This window comes from Astyanax mexicanus, chromosome 23 (genome assembly GCF_023375975.1).
Source record: "Astyanax mexicanus isolate ESR-SI-001 chromosome 23, AstMex3_surface, whole genome shotgun sequence".
Lineage (NCBI taxonomy): Eukaryota > Metazoa > Chordata > Actinopteri > Characiformes > Acestrorhamphidae > Astyanax > Astyanax mexicanus.
The window spans coordinates 13,455,923-13,468,090 of record NC_064430.1 but is presented as its reverse complement, the minus strand read 5'-3'; the positions used below and the strand labels follow the sequence as shown (position 1 = coordinate 13,468,090).

General features: G+C 37.6%; 1 protein-coding gene across 1 annotated transcript in view; it reads left to right on the top strand.

Annotated features, from left to right (window-relative positions):
• igdcc3 (immunoglobulin superfamily, DCC subclass, member 3) overlaps nucleotides 1–12,168 on the top strand; it is a 137,728-nt gene that overhangs the window by 75,434 nt on the left and 50,126 nt on the right. The window contains exons 3-5 of the mRNA XM_022668149.2: nucleotides 5,605–5,749; nucleotides 7,381–7,511; nucleotides 8,776–8,913. Coding sequence (XP_022523870.2) covers nucleotides 5,605–5,749; nucleotides 7,381–7,511; nucleotides 8,776–8,913 — 414 coding nt within the window. The remainder of the gene's footprint in view (nucleotides 1–5,604; nucleotides 5,750–7,380; nucleotides 7,512–8,775; nucleotides 8,914–12,168) is intronic.

Here is a 12,168-nt window from a genome sequence, read left to right as displayed (position 1 = left end):
TAACAAGGAGGGGGTCCTGGCTCTTGTTATGCTAAGAGTGTTCCCGAACGGGCCCGCTCGGCCTGAGTTAATTACGGCTGACATTTGAAGAAGGGCACTTGTGGCGCAGGCTGTGAAAGAGCCCGGCCTTGTGCTAATTGAGTTTGTGTTGACAGCTCCACCCCGCACCCCCCACCCCTATGTCACGTTCCCTCACCCAGTGACAGAGAGCGAGAGTCCGGCCCCAACGGGAGCCTACATGTGCTCTGCAGCTCAATTAGCTTTGGGTGGGAGGATAGCGTTTAGCATTAATTCAGGACGAGCCCCCGGTTTTTAAGAGACAGTGTTTCTTGGGTACCTATGTAGAATTAGAGCTGCGGGTGGGGCTCAACCCACATAAACATGCATCTTTCCCACCCAATCGAAGGTTTTTCAACCAGCAACCACTTTGTATCTTCTGATAGGATGGTTGAGGGCTCCTCATTCACTTAGTTCACACTAAAAACGTCACGAAAGTGCCCAAATACAACGTATCACATATTTTCTCACTAAATATCTGAACATTTCACATTTAAATGACATTTAAATTCCACATTCAGCTGTTTTGGAGCATCAGACAGGAAAAGGAGCAATACACACAGGAAGCAGAGATGGAGGGCATAACATACGTAGTCAGCGTAGTCAGGCAAAACAGAGTCATACACGGTAAATCCAGCAGAGAAAGGGCAAAACCAAAGGAGTAGTCAAAAATGCAAAAATAGTACAGCAATGGAAATAATCAATAAAGAGGGCAGGAATCAAAAACAAGTCAGTAACAAAGGCAATAAAGAAAGGAAATGCGTTGTAGAAGAAGAAGCTAGAAAACTAGATTAAATACCCAGCAGGGAACAGAGCAAACTGAGGAGTATTTATACTAGACAGGCCAGGTGGAAGCAATCGGTATCTGGGGGAGCAGGAACGCCGTAGTGTCACTTGATCAGCTAAGTCAGGGAAGTCAGTTATTAGTGCATGATGGAAAGTGGAGTATTTGTTGTGTAGTTCAGAGTACAGAGCAGTCAGAACTGACAGTATATACAGCTGCATATTGTTCCTGTAATCATGTGACCTGCTTGACCTGAGTTCATTTTAAACTATATTTACCATTTTATACAAAAACTGACTTCAGGAAGAGAAAGAAGCTTAAGACAGGATAATAATGAAGAGGATAAAGCACTGTAGTACTGTAAGTCTGTGTTTCTCATGACTTAGATAGAACGACCGTACACACTGCTCTCAGAACAGAGAACAAGGTCATGGGTAGCTATTGTGAAATAATGAGACCACCACTTAACGATTTTTCCTTTTATTTAGAGTGAGTGTTTCTGCTGGAGGTTTCAAGGTGAAAATGTAGTGGAATAAAGCCTACAGATGCTGGAGGAAGTTTAAGAATGTGCTGCAGGATGAGAAACAGAAAATGTTTGGAACAATCAGTCACTGTGCCACATGCCAGAAACATAGACTAGACCAGTATGGTGGCAGATTATAATTCAGAATTCATAATTAATTATTGAAAACAGTCAGAAAGAAGAAAGAAATGCAGAAAGAAAGCCGACCAAAAGTACAAAGAGAGGTTTAGATTATTGCAAAATGACTCCATGAAGTTATTAATATATATCGATATGTATATATACACAGCTCTGAAAAAATGAGACCACTTACAAAATGATGAGTTTTTCTGATTTTATGACAAAATTGAAAACTCTGGAATATAATCAAGAGGAAGATGGATGATCACAAGCCATCAAACCAAACCGAATTGCTTGAATTTTTGCACCAGGAGTAAAGGCATAAAGTTATCCAAAATCAGTGTGTAAGACTGGTGGAGGAGAACATGCCAAGATGCATGAAAACTGTGATTTTAAAAAACAGGGTTATTCCACCAAATATTGATTTGTGAACTCTTAAAACTTTATGAATATGAATTTGTTTTCTTTGCATTATTTGAGGTCTTTATTATTTTAGCCATTTACCCATTTTCTGCAAACAAATGCTCTAAATGTTCATATATATTTTTTTTGTTTGGAAGAAATGTCCGTAGTTTATAGAATAAAACAACAATGTTCATTTTACTCAAACATATATAATATATATATATATATATATATATATATATATATATATATATATATATATATATATATATATATATATATATATATATAGCAAAATCAGAGAAACTGATTCAGAAACTGAAGTGGTGGAGCTGTATGCGTCTAAAATATATTGAAATTTAATCATGTTGTTAAATTTCACTTCTCAAATAAACCTGATAAATCAAAATAATTGATCATAATTAAGTAGAAAAAGAATATAGTTCTGGAGCAACTAGATACACAATTAACAACATTTTTATGGACTCTAACAAGCATTTTTTTTTAATTGCTTCCATTGATATTGGATGGGTCTCCCTTATATATGAGCCTTTGTTCCTCCCAAGGTTTAAAATTTATTTAGATACAATATTTCTGTTTGGCAGTGACAACACATTCTGTAATGTATTTATAGAAAAGTATAAAGCAGTATTGAAGCAGTATTGAGTTAAATATGTTTTGTTTGTGCCTCTTTTACACAAGAAGTGTGAGTCATGAGATTTTATTATCCTGATATCTGAAGCTGTGAGATTGTGAATCACTGTATATTATTCCAGGAGCATCAACACCCAAAACATTATGTATGTTATGTACACACACACACACACACACACACACACACATACTCAGCATTATATCACAGAATGTGCTTTGGTGAAAAGCTCTATTTATGTGGAATGTAAAGCACAATCCTTTCCTGATTCCTGGCGAAGTATTGTCAACCTCTTGCATTCATTCTAAGCTTTATTGCTTTTTGTGTCTTACTGGTTATTGACCTCAGTCTATTTGGTTTTCCGCTCTCTGGTTTCTTTGAGTGGTTTGTTTGATTTTCTGTGTTTTTTGACTCTCTGTTCCGGTCATGGTTCTTAATGTGGGTTTTGCTCTTGTCTGTTGTTTTTCATTTATTATTACAACAGTGTTTTTATTTTGTTGATTTTGTTTTATTTATTTAGACGTTTTTAAAGGACGTTTCTCTTTAAAAGGGAGTAATTACATTGTTATGCTATTTTATTATCATAATTTCTGTGGCACAGATTTTTTTTAAAGAACAATAATGATGGGTATCGCAAGTATTGCTGAGACAATATATTTTTCATCTGACCTTTTGGAGACATTTTAATAGAGGCCAATGAGGTAATATTAGTTTTTATGCGAAATATAGTGTGTAATCATACATGTGTGTGTGTATGTGTGTGTGTACTCCAAAAGGGAATGAAGTGGTAGATGGTAGAATGTTCCACATGGCTCCCAATTCCTCTGCATCACTGTCTCTAGCCCACCTGGCTCTCTACTATGGTTGGTTGGTAAATCACTGGCTTCATTTGGGATTAATTGGCCTCCATCCATCCAGCTATGCTGCCCAAAATGTGTGTGTGTGTGTGTGTGTATGAGGTAGAGCAGCTGCTACTGAGAGGATCAGTTATTAGTCTTCCTCATTCACACACTAATGGTTGACCTTTGCCAGTGTATCCTTCAATGCTTTGCCTTCAAAGCTGCTAGACGAAATGTTGAAAAGTCGAAAAGTCTGGCACGAGGACTTCAAAAAACACAAGTAAAATATAGAGACTGCCGCTGACTTTAACTCCGACTCAGATCCCAGACCTGTGTGGAAACATATCCAAGCAATTACTGGCTACAGGAGCAAATTCAGCAACTCTACACTGGACTCTATAGACTCTACGGATTTTTTGGGCTCTACAGACTCTACGGATACCAGCTTCCCTGCTGAGCTGAACACTTTCTCCGCCCCCTTTGAGACCACTACTTCAGGTCACCTAACCCCCACTACTACCCTGCTCTCCTCCAGAGAGGAGCCAGCCCAGAACTCATGAGAACACATGAACTGTGCTTTCAGAAAGTTTCCAGGCCCAGGTGGTATTACAGTCCTAAAGTCCTAAAAAAAAACATGCCAGCAAGCTCTTTCACAGATATACCCAACCTCCCCATATTATAGATGTCTGTCCTTACCTGCCTTAAAGACATAAACATCCATCATCACCCCTGAGTTAAAGAAGTTCAGGTGTCTGTGTACTGGTTGCAATTGGAACTAGACACTCTAATACCCAGGCTGGTAATGCTATAATAGATTGTACCAGTGGAATGCAGTTAATATAGTGGGTAACAGAAGCTCCGTTTGACGAGTAGCACCTTCAGCGAAGAGCTGAAAAGGGGTTCCACAGCCATGGCCCCGCCCCCGTAGTGAAAATCATGTATCTGATTGGTTAGATTGGACTATGGCTTTGCTAACAGACTCACTACTACACCCTTCTCAAAATCAGGACAAGAGTCCACGCAGACACAAGGGGGCAGAAGCCATTTTAAGAAGCTTTGATTGGTTAGAATCGCTGTCAGTCAGATAAGAGTCCCATAGCAACTGAAAAACACAGACTAATGCTTTGAATTAGTTGCTGTTTTTTTATTTTATTTAATTTATAAAGTATATGCTCATAGTTTACAACACCTATAATATATGACCTTATTAAATATTATGTAATGATTTACACGCACCTATTTTCACCCCTTCTCTGAAGGGTTAGAAGGGCCTTACTGCACACCACTGGATTGTACTTTTTGAAATATACAGCTCCGGATAAAAAAAAAAGAGACCACTTAAAAATGATGAGTTTCTTTGATTCTGTCAAATTGAAAACCTCTGGAATATAATCAAGAGGAAGATGGATGATCACAAGCCATCAAACCAAGATTAACTGCTTGAATTTTTGCACCAGGAGTAAAGGCCTAAAGTTATCAAAAAGCAGTGTGTAAGACTGGTGGAGGAGAACATGCCAATATGCATGAAAACTGTGATTAAAAACCAGGGTTATTGCACCAAATATTGATTTCTGAACTCTTAAAACTTTTCTTTGCATTATTTGAGGTCTGAAAGCTCTGCATCTTTTTTGTTATTTCAGCCATTTCTCATTTTCTGCAAATAAAGGCTCTAAATGACAATATTTTTATTTGGAATTTGGGAGAAATGTTGCCTGTAGTTTATAGAATAAAGCAGCATTTTACTCAAACATATATCTATTATTTTTTCTCCAGAGCTGTATAAATAAACTTGTGTGATGTTACTGTCATCATCATCAAAAAACTAGTTGCATCCAGAAGAACTAGTGTTGGATTAAAATGCTATTCAAGCAAAGAAGATAAAAGTAAAAAAAAGAAGCTTTGGACTGATATAGGCAATATTAATTGACCTACACATACAGAAGTAATATGTCATGCATGTGTAGCACGTGTAATGCAACATCTTTAAACAGGGTTAAGTCTGGTAAAGTGGTTGGTTATGGCACAGCGTCTGTGTCACTTTGAGGCAAGCTCTTGAAAAGGAAAGCAGCAGTGTGTGGACGAGCACTGTCCTGCTGGAACTGTGCATGATAGTGTGCATTTAGCAAAATACTTTATGTGTCAATTGAACAAGACCCTTTTTTTAAAATTAAGTTTCTGAACTATGAGTTTCTGACCTGCCTTCTTTCTCTCTCTGTCTTTCCAGCAATGGCAGATTTCCACGTGCACCCGCACTCAGTTCGGGCAGATTTGGCAGGGGTTGCTCGCTTACAGTGCCAAATCCATGGCCTGCCAGAGCCGGTCATCAGCTGGGAGAAAGATGGGCGTCCAGTGGACACTAACGATGAGAGGTATGACCTGCCTTGAATTACTAAACAACCACATACAAGCACTTATTTTACTGTCCTTGTAGAACATTTACAAATAACTAATTGGCAAATTAGCTTGGAATAATAGAGCTGGTCCATGTGTAATGTTCTTTAAATAAAAAATAATAATAATAATGCCACTATGCCCAGTAAATGTTATGCTGTTCACTTTTTTAATAAGGGTGATCCAAAATCGTGGTCAACAACAGGCAAGTTCAGTACCAAAAGGTGGTAAACATATCAAAAACGGTGAGAAAGTCTTAATCAGAAACACAGTCGGGCAGTATATAGGAGGGCAAGGCACAATTGTGGTCAAAGAAAACATTCAAACACAGAGATACTTTGTAAATAGTGAGGGGAACAAGTGAAATCAATACTCAGGTGATTGCAGTCTGGGAGGTATCAGGTGATCAGTCATGTAAAGTAGTAAATGACTGGTGTCACTTTTGGTGCATTCTGGGCAATGGAGTTCGGAGTTGAAAGATCATTGGTAAACACAGATGCAAGAGGAATGGAAGTGCCATCAGCACCAGGTGTGACAGTTGACCAAGGACCAAAATTTGTAGATTAACCCTTTTTTATAAACAGATATTAAAAAGAATCAAATGGTAATTTGTTCTGTTCACTCTGCTTTGTGATGCGCATGATTGCAAAAAATGAGTCAAATTTGGCAGAGAGGAAGAATTTGGCACAACACCTGAAAAAAATCAACTCGCCAAACAAGTTCAAACATTCTACAAACCAATCAGTGTCAGGAATAGAGGCCCACAGCCCACATAGGAGAAGATGACAGCAGTCAGTGTGCTCACTAAACTGTAGTGAGAAAAAACGAACTAACTAAATTTTGATAATTTTAACCCTTTGAGACCTGAATTATATTCCAGTAAAGGTAAAATATATGACTATAAGAATGCTGTGCTGGACACAAAACGGGACTGTAATATTATAACATAAACCCTATATTTAAAATGAAATCCAAGTAAAAAATATTTAAATGCTTTTAAAAAAAATTTTCATTGCATTGTTTGGTATTTTTATTTTGTATTTGATTTTGACCTTTTTAATTTTACAAACTATCCCTAAACAGTTAAATAAACATTTAAAAAGTAAAAATTAGCTCTTTCTTTGCGTCATTAGCTCTAATACTGCCATTTCCTAATGTCTTGAGTTGCTGTGTTTTTTTATATAGTGTGGTGGGTGTGGCTAATTTACTGTTTCATTGATTGGTAAACTTTTTCTTTGTGTGGTTTATGGTCTATTCTGATGGACAGCAGGCCTCAATAACTGTTATGTGCAAAAAAAAAAAACATTAAAAAAAGAGAAAATACGTGATGTCCATTGTAATGGACACAGGATCTGAAAGGGTTAATTAAAGTATGTGGTAAATAGCAGTTTAGCACTTTAGCAGTCTACTCAGTTTACTCCTGCCCTGGAAGTAGATTCTTTAAAGTAGGGACCAAAAGAAGGACATGCAGTGTGTCATCAATTGTTGAAATGTCATATTTGGTCCTAACAAATATAGAAAAACAAGAATATATATATACACACACACACACACACATTTTTCCAACCCTGCACTGACCTTTCTCCATGTCTGTCCTCTGTTCTCTCAGGTACACTCTGCTGCCCACAGGTGTGCTGCAGATAACAGGTGTTCGACCCGAGGACAGCGGGGTCTTCTGCTGCGTCGCCCACAACAGCGCTGGAGTCAAACACAGCGCTGGAGCCCACCTTACTGTCTCAGGTCTGAACTCACACACACACACACACACATTTATATACATATACACTACACTTCTAAAGCCTCACACACTGCTTCATAACATTTCATAAATTCATACCTTTATCTGCAGTAACTGGTTATTTTCCAAAACACACCAGTGTAACTCTCTGTGTAATAGAAAGGGTGATCAGCTACAGATTCAATCATCTGTTCTCTCCTCAGTTTCTCAGCAGCTTTGCATTATAATAGTTATCAAATAAGGCTAATTTTTAAAGGGTTTAACAATAGTTTACAATAGTTTCATTAATAAGTATTATAACATATTAAATGACTAAACTGACTTTCAATATTGTTTTATTAAATGTGGAGTCATGTATCATTAACACCATTACTGCACTGTCCAGTGTGCACACAACACAATACTGCTATCCCATGACTTTTGTCATGTCAGTTTGTATATACAGCTCTAAATAAAATTAAGAGACCACTTCAGTTTCTGTATCAGTTTCTAGGTATATAGGTATATGTATATAGGTATATGTTTGAGTTGTTGTTTTATTCTATAAACTATGGACAACAATTCTTTCAAATTCTGAATAAAAATATTGTCATTTAAAGCATTTATTTACAGAAAATGAGAAATATCTGAAATAACAAAAAAGATGCAGAGCTTTCAGACCTCAAATAATGCAAAGAAAACAAGTTCATAATTATAACGTTGAAGAGTTCAGAAATCAATATTTGGTGGAATAACCCTGGTTTTTAATCATAGTTGTCATGCATCTTGGCCTGTTCTCCTCCACCAGTCTTACACACTGCTTTTGGATAACTTTATGCCACTCCTGGTGCAGAAATTCAAGCAGTTCTGCTTGGTTTGATGGCTTTTGATCATCCATCCTTCTCTTGATTATATTCCAGAGGTTTTTAATTTGGTAAAATCAAAGAAACCCATCATTTTTAAGTGGTCTCTATTTTTTTCCTGAGCTGTATAGATGAGATTTTTGTACTGAATAAATGATATGAATACTGTTCTTCCTCATCTTCTCTGTTTCATAGATTTTATAGATGTTCCAGATGAGATTTGATTAGATTTTGATTAAATTTGATTACATTTGGTAGATTGTCCTTTAGATGCCCTTACTTTGTTATTAATTATTTCTTGTCCTTCTCCTTTCGACCGAATGTCTGCGACCTTCTTCTCATTTACTTTTAATCTCTCTCTCTCTCTTTCTCTCTCTTTCTCTCTCTCTTTCTCTCTCTGTCTCTCTCTCTCTCTCTCTCTCAGGCTCTCAGTCTTCTGTTTACAAAGAACCCACGATCCTTGTCGGCCCTGAGAACCTCACCCTCACCGTGCACCAGACTGCCATCCTGGAGTGTGTCGCCACTGGCTACCCACGTCCCATTGTGTCCTGGAGCCGGCTGGGTGAGTTCTGAGACGTTATCAGAGGAGACAGTTCATTATGAATTATGAATGGAATAATTCATAATGTTGTTTTAGTGGCCCTTCAGTAAAAAAAAGAGCCAATCATTCTTGTTGGTCCATGTGCAACTGAAAACAACAAAGCCAAAACTACAGTCTACAATCTCTACAGTCATAAAAAATAAAAAAACTGAAAGATTTCTTAGAGCAGTGTCACAAAAAAACAATTATATAACAGGTATAGTGTCCCATGACTTTTGCCATGTCCTGTAGAGGCTAAATAACTCTGCTTTGACCTGTGGGATATGCCTGTAGGTCCTCCAGCATTAAATACGGATGTGATTTCTGCAGATGTGAGTCGCTTGTCTGTTCACATGGTCAGTTCTAGCCAGATGCGAGACCACTTCAGTTTCTGAATCAGTTTCTCTGATTTTGCTATTTATAGGTTTATGTTTGAGTAAAATGAACATTGTTGTTTTATTCTATAAACTACGGACAACATTTCTCCCAAATTCCAAATAAAAATATTGTCATTTAGAGCATTTATTTGCAGAAAATGAGAAAGATGCAGAGCTTTCAGACATCAAACAATGCAAAGAAAACAAGTTCATATTCATAAGTAAGTTTTAAGAGTTCAGAAATCAATTTTTGGTGAAATAAGCCTGGTTTTTAATCAAAGTTTTCATGCATCTTGGCATGTTCTCCTCCACCAGTCTTACACACTGCTTTTGGATAACTTTATGCCACTCCTGGTGCAAAAATTCAAGCAGCTCAGCTTGGTTTGATGGCTTGTGATCATCCATCTTCCTCTTGATTATATTCCAGACGTTTTTAATTTGGTAAAATCAAAGAAACTTATCAATATTAAGTGGTCTCTTATTTTTTTTTCCAGAGTTGTATTTCACTGTGGACTTCAAAACTTCAGAATTGGAATTTCCCGTTCCCTTGTATTCACTATCCACTAACTCAAACTCGCTCGATAATTCATGTTACCTTGCCATGAGCTTTCTGGCTAGTGTTCAGCCTCACTCACAAGATAACACCTCACAACATTTACAGGTGTAGGCATTTTCAAGATATTCTCTGAGGAAACACCTTCATAATGAATTGAAATATGGCTGTCCCATCACTTTTGGCATGTCAGTGTTAGAATATGTTTGGTATTGTTAGTAATTTAGTTATTCTTGGTTTAAACCAAATAAATAGTGGCAAAAAACAGCAACTAGTGTGTATATATATATATATATATATATATATATATAAATAATAGTACATATATGTTTTTTTTTACATTTCCTTCAATTACCTCTTAAATGGTATATTCATAGCAAAATTTGACCTACATAAAATTATATTTAAACTTCAAAAATATGCATATTTGATACACACTCTATGAGCTCTTGTCAAGTCTTTGAAAGCCTGTATAAAACATCTCAGGGTAAAACTGCTGACTAAATACAGTACCAGCTCCAGCTTTTAATATATTAATGAATGCATCTATTTGAAGAAAGCGTGGCTAAACTGTATGACTCTACTTAACGTAGGTTAACTGCGTGATTTACAGCCGCTTGAATAAGGAGAGTAAAAAACACTTTCATTACTGTAAAACAAGAAGAGAGAAAATGGGATGTATTATAAATGACTGAGCACCAGGATTGCAGTAGTAGTAGTGTTTCAATTATACAGTTTCATACTGAAGATGTATTGATGAATCAATAATGTGACATAGGAAAATACATGGCTTATATTAATTTAATCATATAAAAAAAATACGCTTGGCTGTGAGTGGTAAAGGTGCACACAGAAAAAAGATTGGCTTTGAATGCAGAGGCATAGAGGTTCTTTATGGCATCCTGTCACAGATTTGTCCACGGATGTTGCAGCTGGGCCTGTAGATCGTGCTCTACACTCTACACACCTCCTGCTGGTCCCATAAATGCTGGACTGGTGAAAGTAGTTTCTCAGGGGGACGTCTGTGAAAAATATTTCACTCTTCTACTCAGTGATTAAACTCTTACATCTGGACTGGAATTGAAAAAAACAGGAGGACCAGTGAGTTTTTTGGCTTTCTCAGTCACATGACATCATGTTCAGTAGCTCCTCCATTTCCACTCGCTGTTGTGTTTACGTGGGTCTCTGTGAAAATGCACGCCCAAAGTGTAATTACAATGTGTGGCAGTGGACAAATAGCTATTTTATTAAACGCGAGGTGACGGAACTCAGAGATGCACGTCCGGACAGGACTAAAATTACTGGAGGACCACAGAGTTCAGCGAAAAACAGTAGATAATTCAGCCTGTAATTTTCTCGGAGGACGTCTGAAAAAAAAAAAAAAACACATACATGCATTACAGAGGACCCCCATTGATGCTCTCCAAATGTCTTTGGGTTTGTCATAGAGCCAAATCTAGCATTCAACGATCTCTCACCAAGAGGTAAACTACCCACAAAGAGCCACTGAGAGCCTGTAGAGCTGTAGAAGAAGCAAAATGTCATTTAATTGCAAGAAAAGGCACTTTAAAATAGATATTATAAATGATTGAGTGAATGAAGTTCAACTTAAATAGCGCCTTTTTTAGAAACCCAAGGGCGCTTTACAATTTACATGCATGTATTATGCCAAGCTCAGACTACACAACATTTTTGTCCCTCACAATGTTCACTATGTCAGATTAAGCAGTTATCTTTGTTTTGTGTCGCTCTCGGGGGACTGGCAACACTACACGTTAGTCACCGACCAATCCTCGTCCACGTCTCTGCGTGAGTTCGTAGGTCATCGCGGGGGAGAAGCATAGATTCTGACAATCACGTCTACAGAAGCACTTTGCGTGATGGTAGTGCCTTTGTGCTCAGAAAAACACAAAAAGAAGAGGGAAAATGACTGTGGGCTCCAGGGTTCCTGGGTGACCCAAATGGACATACATGCTTTTTGTATTCCAGAGAGAACTTCAGGTATGGTAAAGATGGATGGAAATGGTATTTCATGGACGAAATAGATTATTAGATTATTATTAGTTTATTCTTCTGTTTCTCTGGTCAAGAAAACTGCAGGAGCACCGTCTTGCTTTCTTTTTCCCATGTTTACATCTGTGCGCTACAGAGCGCTCCGTCTTCCTATTGGTCAGAGTCAGGGAGCATGTTGTGGAGCATGTCAAACTAGGCGATAAAATACAAAAAATACTAACATGCTAGTCTTTCCGTCGGACGCTCTGACGGCGTCGCTCACGTCAAATTACTGCTCTTTGACTGTGTCACACT